Source organism: Candoia aspera, chromosome 3 (genome assembly GCF_035149785.1).
Source record: "Candoia aspera isolate rCanAsp1 chromosome 3, rCanAsp1.hap2, whole genome shotgun sequence".
Lineage (NCBI taxonomy): Eukaryota > Metazoa > Chordata > Lepidosauria > Squamata > Boidae > Candoia > Candoia aspera.
In genome coordinates, this window is record NC_086155.1 from 20,729,467 (window position 1) to 20,752,994 (window position 23,528).

A 23,528-nucleotide genomic window follows, 5' to 3' on the forward strand; every position below is an offset into this window, starting at 1 on the left:
GAGGCTCCTTGCATGCTGAAGCCATAACATGATACCTCTTTACAATGAAATGAGGTGAACATCAAGACATATGTATAAACTGCAGATCAGAATGCTACATTAACCTTAAGCAAGATGTATTTTATACTTTCTGCTAAGACAGTGTTAAAAGAGCATTCAGTGGTTACTGAATCATATAGGAACGTCTTTTTTCATTCATTCATTCATTTTTTTATCCTTCCTCAATTTTGGTGACTGTTGGGTGATTCCCCTCCCCCTTTTTTTTCTTGAGAGGAATAAATCATCCATACTAGACCTCCGCATGGCTGGTCCCCAGTGTGGGCTACATGTGTAATAAAAGAGGACTACTCTTGTTCTTCTATCATACTGTTCCAGTACTACTGGCAATTGAATATGTTTTCTGCAGTGATTTGTGGGGTGTACAATCATCTTTGTGCAAAACAGCAGAACCCTTCACTTCTTTGTCACAATCACATTCATTCTCAAGTTATGACTACAAATGAAAGTGACCTTAAAAGTGTTTTGAAATAATCAGCTGACACAGTAGGGTGCTGGACTTTGAAAGTATTGTTGCGCATGTTGGCAGAACAACAAGTAGCTTCTGGGGTAAACTCTGAGCATTTTTCCAAAATGTTTGTAGAGTTGTTGTTTTTGAACTAAATTTGAATGATGTTTATATTCCAGTATTCCATGATGTAAAATATATATCTCAGTAAGTTTAAATGACGATGGACTTGTATTTGTCAAGCAAGAGTGTGCCACTCTGAAGGAGAGAAGCACTTCCATTTTAAAAAACAATATTGCAAGAATAGACTCTGAGGAATAAAAATTTAAAGGATTGGTTTTTGTTTATTTGTTTTGCTGCACTATTTTGCCTTTTTCCCATTCCTTTGTTTGACATGGTACCATGAGTTTGGGGAGGTAAGGTCGTGTACTACCTATCTTGTTCATTTGTTTCATTTATCTATCTATATTCCACCTACTGTTCTGATTCTAGGTAACTTATAACATATGAGATAAAACATTAATAAAATCATGAAATACATCCATAAAATCAATCAATAATAAACTGTTAAAAATGATAAATCCAAGGCTGCTGTCAAATGAGTCCAAATGTTCTCTTAAAGATGACTGTGGCAGGCAAATAAATGCACATATGCCAACAGAGTAAAGGGAGAAGGCCATTACGATAAACTAGGGGAAAGGTTTTTCTGGCACAAAACTTAATTAAGAAAGTTTGGGCTGTCATATGGAGAGCTACAAATGTGTAATCCAGCAATATTGCATGAATTACTTTCAAGCCTCAGTTGGACAAGGTCAGAGTAGGGATAAGTATACACGAGAGATGTGCAAAAAATGCCTTTGCAAATGGAGATCAGGCCTGTCCTTTTCATGGAAGTATATTTCTTAGTGCTAATAACTTGAGATACTTGAGATAGAACAGTGCTTCAAAAGTCCAAAAACCCTGGTCGCTTTTTACATACTTAAGTCTATGAGTCAGGCTGTGAAAAATTTAGTTTGTTTTAAACTGCTGCCTCAATTTTTGCAAGAGGCCCAAAATAATTATCGGGTCAAGGCTAAGCAGGAAGGGAGGGCATGTTTATTCCATAGATTTACTCTGGGATTATGGGTGACACTCCGGGGCCTTCGTAAAGCCTCTAGAATGGGATAAACAGGCCAAGGAAGTTGGGATTTGATAAAGGTGCCCAGAACTCATCCCAGACTATATGTTTTACTTCCTTACATATCCACATTGATGTGGATTGCTTGGTTGGCTTTCAGTTGTATTTATGAGATTGTGAAACAAAATGGAAAATGGAAAAACGTAGAATTGATGAGAAGCAGAGGACTGATCAGGAACAGAATTGGTAGTCCCTAAAGCTGCATTTACACAACCTACTTAACTTTGTTGCTAAATTTACCCATTATCTGGATTCACACAACACACATAACAATAACCAAATAGGTTAGGTTCGTATAACATGCTAAGCCACAAAAATATAATCAAAGTTATAGCTGACCAAGCTTCTTATGCTGTGCAAATGTACTGAGTAAATCTTTTAACTGATTTGGTTAAGAATACTGTGTGAATACAGTTAGTTGCTGCCAAACTATAATTTTTAATATGGTGGAAGAAAAAAAAGATACTGTCCTATCAGTCAGGAACCACACTGAGACAAGGAATAGGTCTCGAGTGTTTATTACGGCTACATTAGACAGAAAATCCTAACAAACTGAAGAAGCGTGGGAAAAACCCAGACAGATAAACCCCAAAATCAAGGCGGGTCTGTTCTGTGTCTCTTTGAATGGCTGCTTAACTCCTCAGTACTACGCATGTGTTTTCCCCCCTGGATAGGGGCCCCTTCCTGCTCACCATCAGTACTCATGACAGATATATGGGAAAATAATTACATTAATTGCATTGACAATATAATTATTTAGTCTTAATTCTAGCCTTCCCCACATTTATACGCTGTCCTCAGTTACTTATTAATGTATGCCCCTGCCTCTCTCATCTGCCCATGCTCCCCACCACACCTTTTTAAAGGACAAGTCTGGGCCTCAACCCCAAATCTCTGGAACCTGAAGGACTGCAGATGGTGGATGCTATCTCAGGTGCATCAAGAAGAGAGATTCTAGCATAGATGTTGTAGTTTCTTTTTTGCAGCAAATTAATTATCTTAGGCAGCAAATAATGTATCTTCAATTGAATACATTACTGCTTCATCCAGTTGCATACGGACCAAGCCAAAGTCACCACTGATGTTATATTAATTAACAGATGTTATATTCTCTCATCTTACAATAATGATTAATGTACCCATTGATACAGATGTCTTTCCTCTCCTCCCACAGAAACAAACTCATACAGTTAATCACATGTCAAGCAGAATTTCAATAGAAAAAAAGGGGCTGGGAATGGAAAAGAAAATCAGAGAGGAGAAAGAAATAGAAACACCTTGCAAAAAATGAGAAATTAAGGGATAAGTATATTACATATGATTATAAAGTTGTGGAGACTGAAGGGAAACAGTATTCAAGTTTATATTCTATTTCTTTTTTATTTTATTTCTTCATCCTTGTTTCTTCTAAAGAAACAATTAAAACCACTGTTTTCTAAACAACTGCAAAAATGTGCCCAGTTGGATGTTAAAGTAAACTTCGTAGCTATAAGGAATCATCATTCTAGTGGAACCCCCACCCCACAATCTTTTATCTTCTAATATTTTATATCAGTTATGTCATCTGGGGGTGAACTGGGGCATTGCATGAAGAATTTATACTCACACATGAATATCACTAGTGTGAATTTTGGGTGGTGTAATTCATTCTGTGCTTATGATTATAGTGTTAGGGGATGGAGTGAGAAACTTACTTTGTCCTAGGTATAAAGCCTGAGTCAATTCTTAGACATTAATCGTTGCAGGAAATGTTGAAGAGTTTGGTATTAGTAAAGTTTGCTGGCTGGGAAATAATAGTAATATTGCACAGCCCGTGTATTTAACTTATTTATTCAATACTTTTCTAGCCTATAGTTTCATTTATACCTGCTGTTATAAGGCATCTGTGCTTTTAACTGTTGAGTTCAGCGGTGAGGCAGCTGTTACATGGTTCAACCTCTGGGCACTGAAATAGTGTATTCCACTCAGGACAAATTCTGTGAGTAAAATGAGACCCTTGGGGATTCGAGTGAGTTGAAAGTAGTGTGGTTACATATAAACCTCATCCTCAGGGTGGAGATTAGTAGCATTTCTCTCTGCTTCCTTGTGCCCTAACATAATGGGATATGTGGGACATAGTAACACAACACATCCATGGAGTCAACAGACTGATGGTTGTTTGGCAAAAGGATTATGGATAGTTGCTGCCATTTATTTGCATCCCAGATTTTCAGGTATCTGGCTGCAGCTCAAGGCTGTATTATTTGGGTTTCCATGCCTGCCAGCTGTATGAACCACTTGAAAGTGCATTTGATAATTATAGGCTACAGCCTTGGTAGGGAGTTTCCTGTACTCCTAAGAAGGGATCACCTAGAGGCAGAAACTGAGTTGCAGAACTCCAGATTCACTTGAAAGAAAATGCAAAACAGCATAATGCTTGCAACCCTTCATGTTGGTAGGTGTCAGAAATCAATAGAGATAAGCACTGTGATGGAAATCTAGCCAAGTGCCTTTTATCTTTTGCTGGGATTGTGTAAAAGACAGGACAGTGCTAATTAGCTAGATGTTAAGGTGCTGAAATATCAGCCTTCCCAACTTAAAGCTCTGCAGGAAAATTGACAGCTGTGTGTTTTTTGAATTCTGAAAAAAAAATTATTTCACTATAATAAAATATTTCCTTATTCATTGTATAAAATTGGGAGATCTGATGGAAGAGCAGTTTTGCATTGTGCAGGAAGTACTGCCCCACTGTAGTGTCATGAAATGTAAGGGGCAGGGAGCAATGGAATACTGTTATACGGATACTTGTAATTTTCTGCAGAAAAAAAGTGCTCTGCTCTCAAAGTGAGTAATTAAAGATTACTGGTGTGTTGTAGGAAGAGACTGGGTGGCAACAGGGTGATCATACAAAAACAATGCAAGTTTCAGTAGAACAACATCTTTTCTAGGAAATGCTATGCTTGGTTTATTTTTAAAACTTCCTTCTTTTTGCATATTTCCCTAGTTTCTTCCATAATATTGTAGTTTATTTTGTATTTTGCTATGTGCTTTTTTATGTTACCGTTTAGGATGCTGCTGGCATCAGTAGCATACTAGATGAAATGGGATACTTCATGGGTTTCAAAAGTGGCAGTTCCTGTCGTTTGGAAATTTAAGCTCAAGATCCTATATCTGAGATATATAAACTTGCAGCTTCTGTTGTACTACATTGCTCATGCATGTATACAACTAGTATGAATATAGACTGATGTAAAGAGCCACAATCTGAACTGGCCCAAAGTGCAGAGTTTGTAAGAAAAACATTGCTTTATCTGTGTATGCTAGAGAGAGTGAGTAAATTATTTCCCATGGGCTTATTCATTTACAAGAGAAATGAACATAGATTATACAGTCTCTTTCTGTGGATAGTGAATGCTGATATTTCAATTGTGGTAGTTCCTTTTGCATTTAATTATTTTGACCTCTCAGGCTTCTATAGGTAGATCTGTGTCGTATTATCAAATTAATGTTCAGTGTGGTAACTGGGGGAGATCTTAGAAACAAATTATTTTCCTTCATTGCTTGCTTTAATATCAGGTCCGCAATTTCTTTACCACCATAATTTTTTCTCAGAATTTCCTTTAATCTCTAAGCAGGCCATTTCTGGACTCTCTTGCCCTAGTGAATACGATATGAAGCCGGACTTTTCCCCAGGAATGATTGCTCAGACTAAAGTGCTTTGTGCATTTTGTTTCCAAAGCCATTCTCATGCTGCCTTTCATGTCCTCATTTCTCTGCATTTGCCTTCTTCATTGCACTTGTTTCTTACGTTAACCCTTTTTCTTTAACCAAGACATTTTTGTTACCCCAGGCAAAAGTCATTTGGATGGGTGGGGGCTTTATTCCTTGCATAGAAGTTGACTGGACTGACAGTTGACTCTCTGGCATCAGGATGGGGTCTTCCAGCACAACTGGGGGTTGGTTTAAACACACCAATTTAGCAGTGCAGGATAAAACAGGAGTGGAATGGCTGAAGATTCCAAGTAGAATAACTGGAGGGCTGCTATTGCTACTTGGAGTTACTGTCTCACTTTGTTTAATGGTACGGCCAGTTCTTTTCCTCAGATCCTCAACCCACTAGAGCAACTCTAGTTGCATAGCATCTTCCTTTAACCCTTTCTTATGCCTTCTTGCCTAGATGCAATATTTTTGATTGACATGACTATTAAAAATAGAGATAAGCAAGACACACTTTGCAAGAGTTGTCTGCCAGATGAAGCTGGTCCCACTTGACTCTCAAGAACCCGGGTCTTGGAATTTCAGCTTCTTTGCTGCAAGCTAATACAGTCTGTAAACATTGTTTTGCAGAAATTATACTGATGTAAATTGGAGGGCCAAGAGACCATGTGATTCTAGCCAGACAAGATAAAAGAGCGAGATCTTGTCTGAAAAGCAGAGGGCATTCATATTTAAAAATGAAATGAAATCACACAGCCCCTAATTTTGAAATGCTGGATGTATTTTGTTCATGAAAAGGCAAAGTCTGTCTGTTAAGATGGGGTGGGGGAGGGAAGGCAACTTCAGGCTTTCAATTCTCCTATTTTAAGCTTAAGAGGAAGAATTTAATTAAAGAGTCAAGCAGGGATAGGTTTTGCTGGAATGCTATCTAACAGTTTCCATGACTGGTTCAATGGTACTTTGGAGTTCCTCCAAAATATCAAGAATATCAGTTTTATCAATATTAAACGAAGGAGCCAAGGACAGCATGGGTGCTTGCTCAAACCAAATAAAATGTGTAATATATGCTGTTAAGACAGAAGGATAGTCACATGCAAAGTAGTGTACATCTGTTGTGTTGATGGATTGTGATATCTTTGGCAGGCCCAGCTCAAGTTCAACCTGTATGACCTCTCAGTCTGTTGCTGATTGTATGTAAAGTGTGAGTAGAATCTGGCTGTATATTCAGAAAAATGGAGTTGAGCATTTTTGTTACCTTTTGCTGCAACTTCGAGGACTGGTCATAAGTCTCCTTTTTTGGCGCTGTTGTAACTTCAAACAGTTGCTGAACGAGTTGTCAGTAAGCGAGGACTACCTGTATACATATGTACATACATACATATCCTGTTTTTAAGTCTATCCAACCAGTACTGTCTAATCTATTTGACGATAACATTTCAGAATCCCAGGAAAAAATCTAGTTATTCTTGCTGAGATGCAACCTATTCAATGTGGCTGTTCCAGTTTGCTACTCAGAGATAATTCAGAGATAACCAATTCATAACATTTGTTTCAGTCTTTTTTTGGGTGGGATGGATGCAGACATGAACCCTTGAAGCAGAAGTAGGAAGAGGACAGTTTATTGGAGCGCTAGCCAACACTTTCATGCTTTTCGCCCAAAGAATGAACAAAGATGAATGTGCTTAGGTTGTGCATACTATGCTGTGGGGAGAAAGTGTGCAAGTAGCCAGAGTTCAGTGCTGGTTATTGTTGGGCCACCAGCAGAGCCAGCAGCTTTTAAACGTTTAAAAAAAAAGATTTAACCAGATTTGTTCCAAAGGCCCAAGAGCTATCAAAAACACCTCCCTATGCAGCAAATGTTCTTTTTATAATTTGAAAGAACCTATTATTTTAATGGCATTGTTTCAGCGATAAATATTCTTTATCTAGAAGCAAAAAACAGTCTGTGGCACTCAACATGCTGCTGAGGAAGAGTACTAATGGTGCATATGACATGAGTAGATCAAAGCCTTTGGAATGTCTAGTTGCTGATATTGCCACTCAGGAAAAGAAAATCTGAAGCTGCAAAGAAATAAGCATGAATATAAGGAGCTTAAAGATGGGAAAGCACGACACAGTGAAAAAGGAAATGAATCAATTACACATTGATATCTTAGGCATCAGCAAATTGAAATGGGCTGGAATTGGACATTATTAGTCAGATGACCATATTGCTTACTACTCAGGACATGAAAAATGGAGGAGGAACAGTGTTGCTTTCATAGGAAGGATAGTAGTTGGGTACAATTTTCAAGGAGAACGTCAGGAATCACTTTGAAATCTTGAACCTCATTGATAGAGAACAAGAGGAACTTTGGAAAGAAATGAAACAAGTTGTTAAGGATAATGTGAAAGAAGACTACCAAAGATGAATGAACAGAAGAAAGCAAAGTGGATATTAGAACAAACAGTAGAAATTGCTGAGAAGAGAAGCCAAAGCCAAGGACGATCTCATGAAAGAACTTAACAAAGAATTTCAGAGAGCTGTTAGAAGAGACAAGAAGCAGGATTACAATAACATCTGTAAAGAAACTGAAGATTGAAATAGATGAAGAAAAACAAGGAAAGTTTTCTAAAAGATCTCCAAACTCAGGACTGATAACTGATTCAAAGATCAAAGATACTGAAATTCTGTACAGGAAAGATGTCAACAACCAAGATACCTTAGAAGATATTCCCTACTTACAAGACTTCTAATACTAGAAAATGAAATTAGATCAGCAGTCTAGTCATTACCAAGTTGGAAGACTATAGGAATTGATGGAATATCTACAGAAATATGGCAAGCAACAGAAGAAGAATCTGTAAAGGTTCTAACCAAACTATGTCAGCAAATCTGGTGAACAACACAGTGGCCAACAGATGGTGGTAAACCTACCTACCAATACTAAAGAAAGAAGGCTTAAGCACATGTACAAACTATTGTACAATATCCGTAACTTCACATGCTAGCAAAATAATGCTTAGGATCATCCAATGCAGATGAGAGCCCTACATAGAATGGGAATCCTAGAACATTTAGTTGCCCTCATGAAAAACCTATACACAGGTCAGGAAGCTAAAGTCCACAGAGAACATGGTGAAACAGGCTAGCTTTGGGATGGCAAAGGAATGAGACAAGGTTGTATACACCCTTATTTATTCAGTTTATATGTTGAATATATATTGAGGGAGGCTATATTGAAAGATGTGGGTGTGGTTTTAAAATTGGAGGAAGAAACACCAGTAATGTGCTAGGCTGATGACACAATGATAGTTGAAAAATGCAAATGATCTGGAAGCTCTGATAATAAAAATCAATGAGCACAGTGAAAAAATGGGACAAAGATTAAATATAAAGAAGATTAGACGGTACAGCAACCCCCCTTAGAATTTAGAGTGAAGGTATTTAAGTGGTGGATAGCTTCTGCTTTTAGAATCAACTATTAACAGTAAAGGAACCTGCAGTTAAGAAATACGCCACAGGCTAGCACTTGGGAGATTAGCAATGGAGGCTTGGAAAAGATATTCAGATGCTATGATGTGAAACAAAGATCAGAATAATGCAGGAAGTGGTTTCCCTTGTGGCACTTTATGGAAGCAGAAGTTGGAGTTTGAAGAACCAGGATAGAAAGAATATTAACACTTTTGAACTTTGGTGTTGGTGAAAATGTCTGAGAATACCATAGACAACCAAGAAAACAAACCAAGAAAAAATTGGAAACATTCCTACTCACTGCTCAGATGACCAAGCTCAAATAATCAAATTTTGGACATGCTAGGCAAAGATCTAGCTTGCTGGAGAAGGCTGTGGAAGGAAAGAGAAAAAGACAGCAAAGTGGATGGCCTCAGTTACAGAGGCCATGGAAGCATCATTGGAGAATCTGAAGGACTAGGTTGGGAACAGTTTGTCATGGAAAAACTATGTGGTCACTAAGAACTGACATTGATTTGATGGCACAATCAATCAAGCAATGTATCACAGGAGAATAAAGCAAGCAAACTCAGTATACACACTTTTCTTTATGCCTCGTAATTTCAGTTTTCAGAATCAGTTTTTTCTTGGGATAGTGGTTGATACCTGCAGTCTGGAATGTAGATTCCTTCCTCCCTTCCCCTCCCCTCCCTCATCTCCTCCTTCTCTTCCTCCTCCTCCTCCTCCTCCTTGTTTTAAGCTGAAAATACATTCCAGTCTAGTTATGGTTTTCTTGACTACTAGCTCTGCAAATGCTACAAACTTGGACCCTGTTATCCTCAATCCATTTCATTATCCTCTCTGATAAATGGGAAATGAGACAGCTATGCAACAGTTTTGCCATTAGATCTTGGATTTTAAAGGTATTGAAATTAAATATAAAAATCAATAGAAGAAAATACTTGCTGGAAGATTATGAGTATTCCAGCCAAGCCACAACATGTCTGCATTAAAAAAAAATGGGTACCAGGAAGAAAAAAAGTTTAGCAAGGTTTCATTTATATGATACTTCAGCAAAATGTAGCTGGCTATAAAGTGTTATTAGTCCAAAAATGATTTCATTGCAAGTTGATATGGGTTGTGTTATTTGCCAAACTTTTGTCATTGCTTTGGTCAAGACCACATATAATACTGATATTAATTCATTCTCAGAACTATGAATTTTTGGCCACATAACTTAGGACCATTAGAAATGATAGTGGCCAAGTGAGATCCAAAAAGAAGTAAAGACTCATTCTCATTAAGATAACCATTACAACCTCACTTGTATTGAAGATTTTTTTTTTCATGAGCCAGATTTCCTTTTACATTTTCCTGGCAAAAAAGTATTATAATAAAAAATTTTGCACCATGAAATAAGTAACTGTTAAATGTGTTTAAAAAGTATACTGTCATGCGCTGCCTACCTCTGAGTAACGTTCAGACACTGGTTTGCAAAGCAGGCTCTGGTTTATTTCAGGGTAGGTACAACGTTGGTAGAAAAAAGCTGAGAGTGACAGGAGCGCGCCGGTGCGGGGTTTAAATACCCCGCGCCGGTCAGCGCCCCCTCGCTCTCGGTCACGTCACCCCCCTTTGTCCCATGCGTTGCCCTGCCATTGGTTGAGGGTTTCCAGGATCGCCCATCCTCAGGTTTTCATTCTTCTGCTGATTGCTTTCAGCTGGGCGATCCCCGTTGTATTGCCGCTGATGGCTTGGGTGGCTCCGTGATCCGTTTATCTATTGTTTGTTAGCCGTTAGTCGTTGTGGGTTGATGGCTACTTAACTTGTACCCCTTCACCTATTTCCTTGTCATTGTCATGAGTGCCATTGCGCTGATGACTTTAGCTCAACGGCACTCATGACATACTGCCCCCTTTCCGAATAGTGTTCTCCCCCGGGTTTCTGGGTTTTCCCCATGGAGCTGTCAAAATGCCACTTTTTTTTTTTTTTTTTTTTTTTTTTTTAAAGTTCCCGCCGGAGTAGTTGTCGCCCCTCCCTTTGCTCCTCCCTCTACCACGTGCCTTCCCAGGGTGTGTCCATGGTGCGCATGCTCGGGTTCTGACCTGGCGTGCGCATGCTCCAGCCACACCCTGTTTGTTTGGCTCAGTTCGGCGAGGCGAGAGGCGTGGCTGGTCGGGTGCTTCTCAGCTCCAGGTAGGGCCCTTCTTTTCTTATTTAGAGTGCGTCGCCTTTGTTGTGTCTCTTGGGCGTTGCCCCCAGGTTGCCCTGTTGACTTGCTTGCCACTCCCCCGCGGCCGGGGGGCGGGGGGAGGGTGCTGGCGATCGTTTGTCACCACCCCGTGGGCCCGGGGCGGGGGGAGTGAGTCCCGGGGGGGGGAAGGTCCACCCAAGTCGCGGGCTTGGGGGGGGCCCTTTCCCTTGGGGCACGGGAGGCGGGGGGAGGCCTGCGGGGGGGGGTTTGGTTTTGCTGACCTTGGTTGCGGTTTGTCGGGGTATGCCCGGTGAAATGCTCTGGTCAGGTCAGGCGCGTTAACGTTATGCGCCGCCACCCATTCAGGGTGGGGGAAGTGTTTCCACCTGACCAGGTAGTGTAGGGTTCCTCGTTGTTTGCGGGAGTCGAGGATGTCCCTTATCTCGAAGTGGTGTTGCCCGTCGATCATAAGCGGTGCGGGCTGTGGCGTGCTTGGGTGCCATCGGGAGGTGGTTGCCGGTTTTAGGAGGCTGGTGTGGAACACCGGGTGGAGCCTCCGGAGGTTGTGTGGCAGGTCCAGGCGTATTGCTACCGGGTTCACTATTTGCGTGACTCGGAACGGCCCGATGTACTTAGGCCCCAGTTTTTTCGAGGGTTGGGTTGACTTTAGGAACTTGGTGGAGAGATAGGCCATATCCCCCGCCTGGAACGTCGGTTGTAGGCGCCGGTGCTTGTCGGCCTGCTCTTTGTAAGCAGCCTGTGCCTCCTTTAGCGCCGCCGTGATTACTGGCCATGCTTCCGCGATCTTCCGTCCCCAGTCGCTGGCGTCCACCTGGGGTTCCGGGGGTTGAGGTAGCTCCGGGATGGGGACGAAGTCGCGCCCCGAGACTACTTCGAACGGGGTTTTCCCCGTGCTCGTGTGGACGGCGTTATTGTATGCGACTTCGGCGAACGGGAGCAGTTCAGCCCAGTCGTCTTGGTGGTAGTTCGTATATGATCGTATAAATTGCTCTAAGGTGGCATTAAGAACCTCAGTGGCTCCGTCCGTCTGCGGATGCCAAGCCGTAGACAGGGCCTGTTGGGTCCCCGTCAGCTTCAGGAAGGCCCGCCAGAATTTGGAGGTGAACTGTGTGCCCCTGTCGGTCACCACACGTGCGGGACATCCGTGTAGCCTGTACACGTGGATGAGGAAGAGTTTGGCTAGTTGTTGCGAGGATGGGACCGACGTGCAGGGGATGAAGTGGGCCTGCTTTGAGAAGTAGTCCTTCACCACCCAAATGGCCGTTTTCTTCTGGCTGGGTGGGAGGTCCACTATAAAATCCATAGAGATTTCCTCCCATGGGCGGGAGGGTTCTGCCACCCGTTGCAGTAGCCCCGCGGGTTTGCCTGGTGCCCGTTTGGCCCTAGCGCACGTTGGGCAGGACGCCACGTAGGTTTTTACGTCTCGCCTGAGCGCGGGCCACCAGAATTGGCGCCGCGTTAGGTGTAGGGTCTTGAGGAACCCAAAGTGTCCCGCTTGCTTGGCGTCGTGTGACCTATGCAAGATCGCCTGGCGTTGCGAGTCCGGGACGTAGATTCTGCCTTCCCCCCATGCCAGGTCTTGCGCCATTGTTACCTTGTCGGGGTTTGCCAGGAACCAGGGGTCGGTTTTGAGGGCGGCGGCGAGGTCCGTGCGCATTCCCCCTGGTAGTTGCGGTTGCCTTCTTTCCGTCGCCGGTTGTCCCGCCGTCGGCTGCGCCGTAGCGTCGAGCTGCCTCCGTGCGCCGCTTCGGGTGGTCACGGCCATCCCCAGTTGCGAGGCGGATAGGACCGTCCCAATGGTGTCTGGGGCGGGCTCTTCGTCTTGGGGCAGCCGGGAGAGGGCGTCGGCCAGAAAGTTCTTCTTTCCCGGCATGAACTTCAGCTGGAAATCAAAGCGGCTGAAGAATTGGGCCCATCGGACCTGTTTTGGGCTAAGGCGTCTAGGCGTTCGTAGGGCCTCGAGGTTCCGGTGGTCCGTCCAGACCTCGAATGGTTGGGTGGCTCCCTCGAGTAGGTGACGCCATGTCTCTAGTGCCGATTTCACCGCGAAGGCTTCTTTCTCCCAGACGTGCCATCGCCTCTCTGTCTCGGAGAACTTCCTTGACAGGTAGGCGCATGGTTTCAGGAGCCCCGTGGAGTCTTTTTGTAGCAGGATGGCTCCCAGGGAGAAGTCTGAGGCGTCGGCTTGGACCACGAACGGCCGTTCTGGGTCCGGGTGCGCGAGGATTGGCTCCGTCGTGAACAGCGCTTTCAGCTTGTCGAATGCGGTCTGGCACGCGGGAGTCCAATTCAGCACTGTGCCTGGGTTCTTGGCGCGTCGGGTGTCCCCCACCCCTTTGGTTTTGAGGAGGTCCGTTAAGGGGAGGGCTATCTCAGCGAACCCCCGGGCGAAGGACCTGTAGAAATTCGCGAATCCCAGGAAGCTCTGTAGTTGCCGTCTGTTGCGGGGCCGCTCCCAGTTTAGCACCGCTTCGACTTTTGCGGGGTCCATTTCGATGCCGTCCCCGGAGATTCGATACCCCAAATAGTCTAGGCGCTCTTTGTGAAACTCGCACTTTGTGGGCTTTGCATAGAGCTGCGCCCTTCTGAGCTTGTCGAGGACTTGCCTGACTAAGGTTACGTGTTCCTCGTATGTTTTTGTGTAAATGAGGACGTCGTCGATGTAGACCAGGACCCCTTTAAACAGATGTTCATGCAGTACCTCATTGATGAGCTGCATGAACACCCCAGGGGCCCCCGCGAGTCCGAAGGGCAGTACCTTGTACTGGAACGCGCCTAGGGGGCAGTTAAACGCCGTCTTCCATTCGTCCCCCTCCCTGATTCGGATGCGATAGTACGCCTCGCGCAGGTCCAATTTGGAAAAGACTTTGCCCGTGGACAGGTGGGCGAGCATGTCCTTCACCAGGGGTAAGGGGTATTTGTTGGACAGGGAAGCCGCGTTTAGGCCCCGGTAGTCGGTACAGAGCCGTAGGGTCCCGTCTTTCTTCTCCCGGAATAAGACGGGGGCTCCGACCGGTGAGCATGCTGGCTCTATAAATCCCCTGTCTAGGTTTTTATCGATGAACTCCCGGAGGGTTGCCATCTCCTTCGGGGTCATCGAATAGATCTTTGGTCTAGGTAGGGGGACGTCGGGCAGTAGGTCGATCCGGCAATCCGTCTTGCGGTGGGGGGGTAGTTGGTCTGCCTCTGCCTCTCCGAAGACCTCGGAGAAGTCGGCGTATTGTTCCGGTAGGTCTGCTGTGGTAGCGGCGTTGTCTTGTGTGGTCGCCTCCGCTCGTCCTACCGTGGGGTTGCTTTCGCCAGCTGGTACTGGTGCTCGATACTCGCCGTCGCCGAATGTGAAGGTGCGGGTCGCCCAGTTGATCCGCGGGTTGTTTTTCGCGAGCCATGGCATCCCCAGGACTGCAATGGGCCGTCCGATGGGCGTGACTACGAACGACGTGCGCTCGGTGTGAGTGCCCATTTGCAGGGTGACCGGCTCGGTTTGTAGCGTGGCTGGTTTCCCTCCCGCTGTAGAGCCGTCCAGCTGGTGGAATGCCAGCGGCGTGGGGAGGGGGAAGCAGCGGAGGTCGAGTTTGGCGACTAGGTCGGGGTGGATGAGGTTTTTTGAGCACCCCGAGTCCACTAGTGCCGCGGCCGTGGTGGCTCCGTTGCCGGCAGAGAGTTGAATTGCTGCCAATATTACGGAGCTTTTGTCGTTTCGTTGAGGTGGTCCGCGTTGCTGTCCCACCGCCTGCCTCGCCACGCGTCTCAGAGCAAGCGGGGAGCATTTCCCGCCGGCTGGTCGGGGTCGGTATTGTCCTCTTCCCCCCAGTAAGTGTCCCAGCCCTCTTCCGGTGTCGCTGTGGCCACGGTCATTCGGCGGTGAGGGGGCGGCCCCGGGTTGGGTGGTTTGGGGCTAATTTTCGGGGCGGGCTTGGGCGCGCTGGTCGGCGGTCGGTTGGCGAAGCAATCCGCCGTCTTGTGCCCTAATTTGCCACACCTCCCGCAGGGCTCCCGGTTGAACTTCTTTTTTGGGTATATGGGGCCGGCCATCCCCCCGTGTGGTGCGGGTACCTTTTTCCCGACATAGTTTGTGTCTTCCGTGGTTGTCATCAGGAAGGTGCGGTGCGCGTGTTCGGCTTTTCCCGCGAGGTGGATCCACCCGTGTAACGTTTCTGGGTCGTCGCGGTAGAGGGCCCATTGGAGAACGTCGCGGTTGAGCCCCCTTTTGAAGATTTCCAGCAGGGTGGTCTCAGACCAGTCGCAGACCTTTCCCGCGAGGGCTTTGAACTCCAGGGCGTAGTCAGGGACCGTGCGTGTGCCCTGTTTAAGTCTCTGGAGTGCGCTTTTCGCCCGTACTTTAGCTAGGGGGTCTTCGAAGTAGGTTTTCATCTCTTTGATGAAAGCAGGGAAGGTGGCGAGGGCGGGGGAGCTGGACTCGTACAGTTGGACGTACCAGTCCGCCGCCCTGTCTTGGAGTTTGATCGCCACGGCGGCGATCTTGTCGGCCTCGGAGTCATAGGAGTGTCCGTGCCTCCCCATGAACTCCCTAGCGTTGGTCACGAAAAACGAGAGTTTTGAGGGGGTCCCATCGAAGAAGATGGGGAAGTCCTTTGGGGCCCGGGCGTTTTGTGCGGCCCCGCCTCTCGCTTCCCGGGGTGTGGTGTCGGCCGCCTGTGCCGTCTGCTGGCTCTCCGCTGGCCCGTGTGTGTTCGGTGCTTCGCTCGGGGTGTGGGCTTGTGCGGGGACGTCGTTGGGTGGCGCGGGGGGCATGAGCGCCTGGAGCATGGTCCGGAGTTCCGTCAGCTGAGCCCGCATGGCCGCGAGTTCAGCTCGTGCCTCCTCGTCCACAGCCCGCGCCGCCGCTGGGGCCGGTTCCGTTGGCGCGTCCTCGGGGGTGGGTTGCCGGTGGGGTTCATCGTCCCTCCGCCGCGGGTCCGCTTCCTCCTCCGTCTGATGGGTGTCTCCGTCGTCCTCCTCCGTGTCGAGCATCGTGGGGCTGTCGCTCCACGCCCGTTGCTGGGGTGCGATGTGGGGCGCGGGGTCCTCCGCTGGTTTCGGAAGTCGTGCTGCTCCCTCCCGCGGTCGGGTTGCCTCCGTCGCCATCTCCCCTTGGGGTTGGAGCTGAGGCTCGGGTCGGGTGGGGTGGGCGTCCATGGCTCCGGGAGTCCGCGGTGCCTCTGGCCTCGGTCGGTCCTCCTCTGTCTCTTGCCGCGCGGCTCGCCCTCCTTGCCCGCGTCGTTCCGGCCTCATCTTGCTGGTCTTCTCGCCGTCTACTCCTCCCGCGGCTCGTTGTCGTCCGGTGGGGCTCGGCGAGGCTGAGTTTATGACTCTCAGCTTTATGTCATGCGCTGCCTACCTCTGAGTAACGTTCAGACACTGGTTTGCAAAGCAGGCTCTGGTTTATTTCAGGGTAGGTACAACGTTGGTAGAAAAAAGCTGAGAGTGACAGGAGCGCGCCGGTGCGGGGTTTAAATACCCCGCGCCGGTCAGCGCCCCCTCGCTCTCGGTCACGTCACCCCCCTTTGTCCCATGCGTTGCCCTGCCATTGGTTGAGGGTTTCCAGGATCGCCCATCCTCAGGTTTTCATTCTTCTGCTGATTGCTTTCAGCTGGGCGATCCCCGTTGTATTGCCGCTGATGGCTTGGGTGGCTCCGTGATCCGTTTATCTATTGTTTGTTAGCCGTTAGTCGTTGTGGGTTGATGGCTACTTAACTTGTACCCCTTCACCTATTTCCTTGTCATTGTCATGAGTGCCATTGCGCTGATGACTTTAGCTCAACGGCACTCATGACATATACTGAATAAGCAGCCAACAGACATATTAGATATACACCATCATTAGAAAAGTACATCCAAACAAAATCCTTTAGATGTTTTTAAACATAAAAATAGGTTGATAAAGATCTGGAAAGAAATAAGGGATGTTCTGTGGAGGTTCTTTGAGTGTGGAATTCCAGATGAGGAACCTGCCACCAGCCCGGGCCTTAGTCTTAGCTTCAGTAGTTTCTGGCACTGAAATGAGGCCTCAAAAGAAGAGTCTATCCTATGGTGGTGTAGCTACAAGCAGAAAATACACAAAACTGGATTAGGTCAAAGGCTCATCTATTCCAACATGCTATTCAGTATTCAGGCTAATTATGACATCTGAACATAATCAATGAGGACATTTTTTAAGGTAACCCAGGGATGGACAACCTGAAGAACCAGAATCAAATGTGACACCAGACTCCTTTTATGAAGCATCAAGAACATCCTCCAGTAATTAAAATAGGTTTGTAATGTTTGAAAAGCAAAGGGGAAAAGTCATTCTGATAACCAGGAATAAAACAGGATCCTGGAGCCAGCCATATATTTGACATAACCTGGCCATTTGTGCTTTATCATCCTAATGATTGCATCTGCTGTCTACTAAAAAATGTCAAATGATGTCCTCAGTTATTTAAAGGATGACCATCTTTGGCATAGACTGATTCTCTGAGCCCATATTTTCAGGAGGACAGTATTTCAGTTTGAAGGTGGTTCTGAGCAATAGCCAGTGTAATATTGGAGTGATTCACAAAATGGGTGTTCTGCTCCCCCCATTAACATTGCAAATTCTGCTACTTAGGAAGAAGGGTTTGTAGAGAAGGTGTGCAGGTAGAAGAGGAAAATAATAAGTCCCAGGGTCTGATGCTGTTCTATCTGTGAATGAACATACTTGGACACAATTGTTGAGAATGAATGGAACATATGGAGTCTGAATAAATGCTTGGAAATAAGTAGATGGACTAACAAACTGATGAGCTGACTGAGAAGCCTGAAAAGAAGAGCTTTCAGAATTATATGTGTTTGAAAACTATTGTCAACCCTCTAAGATGAGAGGATTGCAAGTTGGACAGTCTTGTCTTGCAATGTCCTACAATTAATGGAACTCTTGAACTCAGCATCTTTCATTTAGAGATATCCACTTGCAATTGTGTTTTTCAGTAATTGCATTCTGCCTCAAACATAATAGAAAATAGGTTTGTCTTTTAATTTCTATAATTTATTTCTGTTTTTCCTTTTCTTTTTTACAATTTTATTCCAGGAACTCGCCAAGAGGACACCCACTAAACACCCAGATTATCAAGCAGTATTGAATGCATTACAGGCAATGAAAACAGTGTGTACTAATATCAATGAGACCAAAAGGCAGATGGAGAAGCTGGAAGCCCTTGAGCAGTTGCAGTCTCACATTGAAGGATGGGAGGTATGGTGGAAAGTGGGGTAATAGGTTTCATTCTAAGTCTTAGGTCATCAGTAGCGTTAGTAAGCAAGTAAATCTATAGCAACAAGTTTAACTTCATTAGCTATTCATTAGTTACCTTAGTTATTGTTGTTTCTGTGTCTTAGTTTCTTGTATTGATTAGGTTAGGTTGTGAGTCAATGTATTGTATGAACTGAAAAAGAAATATAACAAACCAAGTTAAGCATGTTGCATGAACCCTGTGAATGGAACGTACAAGTCTACATACACAAGACTGGGCTATTCAGTGGGATGGTGGGCTTCTGCAAATTGTACACTTCCCTTTAAAATCATTTCATTTGTGTACAGACTTTTTCTCTTTTTTTGAAGCAATAATGTATGTAAGATGTATGAGCAAAAAGGCTGGAAAGCATTTGGGATTTTAACAGATAATTTCTAAAGTTATAAATCCTATTACAATAAAAACGTTCTTAAGATACTTGTAAACGTTAAACAAATCAAGACAAAAAACCCTTCCAAATTGTTTTGACCCTGCTCATATTGTCTTCTTTGAGCAGCCAAGCCAATTTTCTTCTGGCTTAGTTAAGTGGCAGAACTTCAGTTTCCTAATTTTTGAGTCTGGGGCTTAGGGAGGCCTGAATGCAGAGCTCTGTAGCAGATTTCACAGACAACCTTACCCTTGAGTGCAACCTTAATCCATCTAGTCAGTTGAACAGATCCGTAAAGAAGAACAACATGTTCTTGCCTTATCTTGCCTCATGCCTTTGGGCTCAAGCACTCTCCCCTCTTTCCCAGCCATGGACACAGAGACAGTGCAGTGCAATGTGGTTGAGAACATTACCTGGCTGTAGTACTGTAGTTTCATGCCATTATTATGGCTTTCAGTGAAAGTGTACTGTATATACAGGAAGAATTACATCTTAATAACCAAGCAGCTTTTACCTAATACCAGCAGTTCAGATTTTTTTGGAAAATGATGAGGAAAATGCACACAGAAAATCATTCCTGTCTGCTTTCTGCGGTGAGTGGACGTGAATGGATTTTTGTTCCTTCAAGAGTTGGGCTCAGGCAACTGGCTAAATGATGATTGTCTGCTTGAGGGAGCACAGATTGGCTCACTGTGTCCCCTGCCTGTTCTCAGTGTTCTGAGGTTGGCAGGACTGAAGATGATTGTATAATGCATTCCAAAATGTTTTTCATGTCATGTTAAAGTGTTTCTGAAATTAACAACCTCAGTAGTTTACTACTTTATTTATATATGGCTTTATAAGCCAAGAAATTATATCAAATTTCACAGAATAAGTAGAACTTAAAGGTAATCAGTAACGTCGTTTGAAATAAAATTGTTAATAAGAACCTGACAGATTTACTTCATGTTTTAAGCTCTTGGTGATGAGTTAGAAAACATAAAAACCAAATTGGAAACCAAAAACATGAAACTAAAATGGGAAAAAGCTCACATGAAATAATATGACATATAGTCTTGATAAAAAGTCCTGCAACCATAGCTTCATATTTGACTGGTTGATTGAGTGATTGATTGATTATCAAGTTAGTGTCAACTCTTGGTGACCACACATGACAGTTTATCCCTAACCTGGTCCTTTAGGTCTTCCAGTGGTGCATCCGTTGCCATTCTAACTGAGTCCATTCACCTTGCTGCTGGTCGTCCTCTTGTTCTGTTTCCTTTCACTTTTCCCAGCATTATAGACTTTTCATGCAGCAGGGTCTTTGCATAATGTGTCCAAAATATGATCATTTGTGCCTGGACTGAGAACTGTGCATCCAGTCAAATTCAATATATAATACTGCTATTGGCAAGTAGCTGAGGAAAGATCTATTCACTGCATCATTCAGGTGATACCTGTAGAATAAGATGGTAGAGCTGCTGATTGGTTTGGACTTCAAGTGTCATATATCTGAATATTATTTAAAGTAAATCAGGCAGGCAGGATTTGCTTAGCTGTAATAAAGCCTTGATGGGGTGTTACTCTAAACCATGCCAAAACAATTGCACTATGATTTATATTAATTTACTATGTTTAATTTTTAGGATTTTTTTTCTGTTTATTTTATTTTATTATTTTTATTTTCTCTTTGTTTTGGTATTACAATTTCCTAATTTATTTGTGGATATTACTGTTTAATTTGTTTTTGTATATTGTTTTCTCTGTATTTCTCTTTTTAAAACGCAATAACATTTTTAAAAGAGTTGTACCAGGAAGGTGTAGGGGCTATGTAAATTGTGCATCTTTAATTGAGTTGGTTAAAACTAATGTGATAAATTGAGTATGATTTCTTTAACTGGATAAAAGCCCATCCAGTAATCATTTCTGAAAAAGTCTGATAGGCATAAGAATTTGACAGAGGCCACTGATTAAGCAGGAGGAGAAGTTTCCAGGGAGCAAATGTGTTTTTTATTCTACTGTCTAGCGTATAATTTGCTAAATAACTTCATGGACTTAATGGTGTCTGGAGTGTCATGGGTTTGAGAGGCTGATGCTTACCAGCCACAATTCTTTTGCTGGACCCATCTGTCAGAAGGTCATGTAAACTTCCTCATGTTCATAGTGTTTATTCCACTACAGCCATTGTTTTAACTTGCTTATTTTCTCCTATAGTCTTTTTTTTTTTTTTTTGGCATCCAATTGAAGCCATGTGAATGATGTAGATATCCAGCTATGTAAAAAAAAAAATGTGGATAGCAAGCTTGGTTAACAGAGCTCAGACAGAATGTTCAATGTAGCATGTCTCTGGGCACAACTGGAAATTTATTCTGAGTTGAGGGTCAGGTTTGAAGCTTCAGTTACTACTTTGCCAATCCATCCAGGATAGTAGCAGATTGAATAACAATAATAACAAGGGAACAAATGGGATTGGCTAAGCATTGCTTTAAGGATTTAAATGGCCCACAACAAAGATTCTGAGAATTAAAAGAATTTCTGATATATTTATCAGGGTTTCCTTTTAAACAAAAAAAACAAAAGCTTCCTGCTGATTTATTCTTTTTAATATTTTTTATTATTAAAGTTTTATTAATATTCTTCAAAGTATAATTAAAATACAAAATACAGAATATAAAACAGATAGAATTCAGATCTAAAAAGAAACAGGAAAAACTAAAACAGTGCAAGGATAGATAGAAAAGTATAAAAGACAGGTGATGTCTGACCTTCTTCATCCCAGATATAAAAGTATATGAAAAAGTTAATCTCTTACTCTTAATTAAACTTTTAATAAAATTATTTCTCTAAAATTAAACCATTTAATCATCAAAGCCCAACCTGCTGATTTATTCCATTGCTTGATGAGTTCAAAAGATAACATCAGTATTTTTGCACTATAAAAAAAAATCCCCAAAGTCTACTTCTAAAAGCTTGTCTATATTAGAAGCTGATCTTAATTTGATATAGTTTCAAAATTTTTGTAACCAGCAGCTAACCTCAGAAGGAATACAGTATAGAAGGAAAGTCCCTACAAATACCGTACTTTTAAAAAAGACAAATATGTATGCAGAGCAAGCTACAAAAATACACAGATATCAGAGTTACTCTTGCATTTGATTGTTAGACTTATTGAGTTAGTGCCTTTTTAATACGTACTTTACTTTTTCCTCTAATGGTGTCTTTTCTGTTTTCCATCAGTAAAGGAATGTTGCACACCTGATGCTTTGAATTTTTAGTTAGTGGTTTTGAATTTTTCTGTATATTGGGTTATATCAATGACAGGCAGTGCTTAATGGATTGAGGCCTGCAGCTTGGTCCATTGACTTTTATTTACAGCACTGGAAGGAGCATGGTTGATATTTTTTAGCCCATGTTTTGGTGGGGTTTAATGTTGAGAATGAGAGTACAAGCTTCTCATAGGCAAATAACTCCCTTTTCTATCAGTAAAACTACTTAAAAACCTAGAAAATAGGCTGAAATTTCACCACCAATATTTGCTGATTCTGTTGCCAAATTTCAGTGGTGTTTCTTTGGGGTGCAGAGGAACAGAACCAAAGAAAGGGCAGTAACAAGCTGCATGCAACCCCCATAAGCAATTTATGCTTATGGGGGTTGCATGCAGCCTGTTACTGCCCTTTCTTTGGTTAGATCATTGGTGGGTGAGGTGCATCACATTTGCTCACTAAACACTTTGTCTGTAACCTCACTTGCCAATTATGACCAAATTCCATTCTTTGATTTCATTGGATAATTAAGTATAACTAAGCATGGATGCAGCTGCATGAATTTCAAACAAAACATTAAAATTATGCCCTTTAATAGCTTTCCCCAACTGATGTGCTAGACTAAATCTTCATTGTCCTATCTAACACATCTGGAAAACACTAGTTTGGAAAAGACTGATCTTTAAGAACCAGAGATACCTTACAGTATATACCTGTCTGAACTACTATAGGCTACATGATATGAAAAAAAAGCTGATAGGTGGGTCAGACAGGCCTATTCAAAGATTTGTTTCTGGAATTCAGAATCATTCTTGTGTCAGACATAGATGCCGCCTCATTTACTTGAAATAAACTTTATGGGATCCTGAACTCAAAATCAGCAGGACCTTCAAAATGGAGTTCAGAATGTGGTATAATAGTTGCTATTGTGGCTGATCTGTGAGCCAGAAAGTTCCTGATTTAAAGTTTGTCTCACATTTTCCACCAGTTAGCAGATTATTTGAACCAACTAGTCTCTCCAAGCTTTGTCGTCTTTGCACACTTATGTAAATGCCTCCTGCTGATGCTGATGCTCCTTCGTCCTACCACTACTACTAATAGTACTTCATTAAATCTGCTAAATTGGCTAGAGTTTGCCTACTCAGCCACCACCCCACTTCTGAAAGTATGCAACCACTGCTAATGTGGGTGCATTGAAAATGGAAAGAAAATGATTTTGCTGACAGCATGTGTTTCACAATTCTGGACTGGTTTTCTCTTTTTTTTTTCCAGTAAGATATCAGTAGGTTACATTATCTAATATACTTCCTTAGTCTGGTTTGCACTGAAGATAAGGAAGTTTATTTATTTATTTATCAAATTTTTAACACCGCCCATCTCCCCCCACAAGGTAATGATGTTCACTGTGATTGGCAGTGAACATCAGCCTGCCAATCACATTACAAAATAAGAAATATATTTTTTATACTTTCTCTATTTTTTGTTTTGTGTTTTGTATAAATTGAATTAGTTGAGTAATTTGCTGATTGTGAATTACTTCTTGTTATTTGGGGCACATTACCTACATATTTTCATGCTTAGAAAATCATATTATATGTAGTAACGTGAAATTGGATTACTTATAT

General features: G+C 43.3%; 1 protein-coding gene across 1 annotated transcript in view; it reads left to right on the forward strand.

Moving 5' to 3' along the window:
- Positions 1-23,528, forward strand: part of PREX1 (phosphatidylinositol-3,4,5-trisphosphate dependent Rac exchange factor 1) — a 132,688-nt gene that overhangs the window by 11,946 nt on the left and 97,214 nt on the right. The window contains exon 5 of the mRNA XM_063297090.1: positions 18,075-18,236. Coding sequence (XP_063153160.1) covers positions 18,075-18,236 — 162 coding nt within the window. The remainder of the gene's footprint in view (positions 1-18,074; positions 18,237-23,528) is intronic.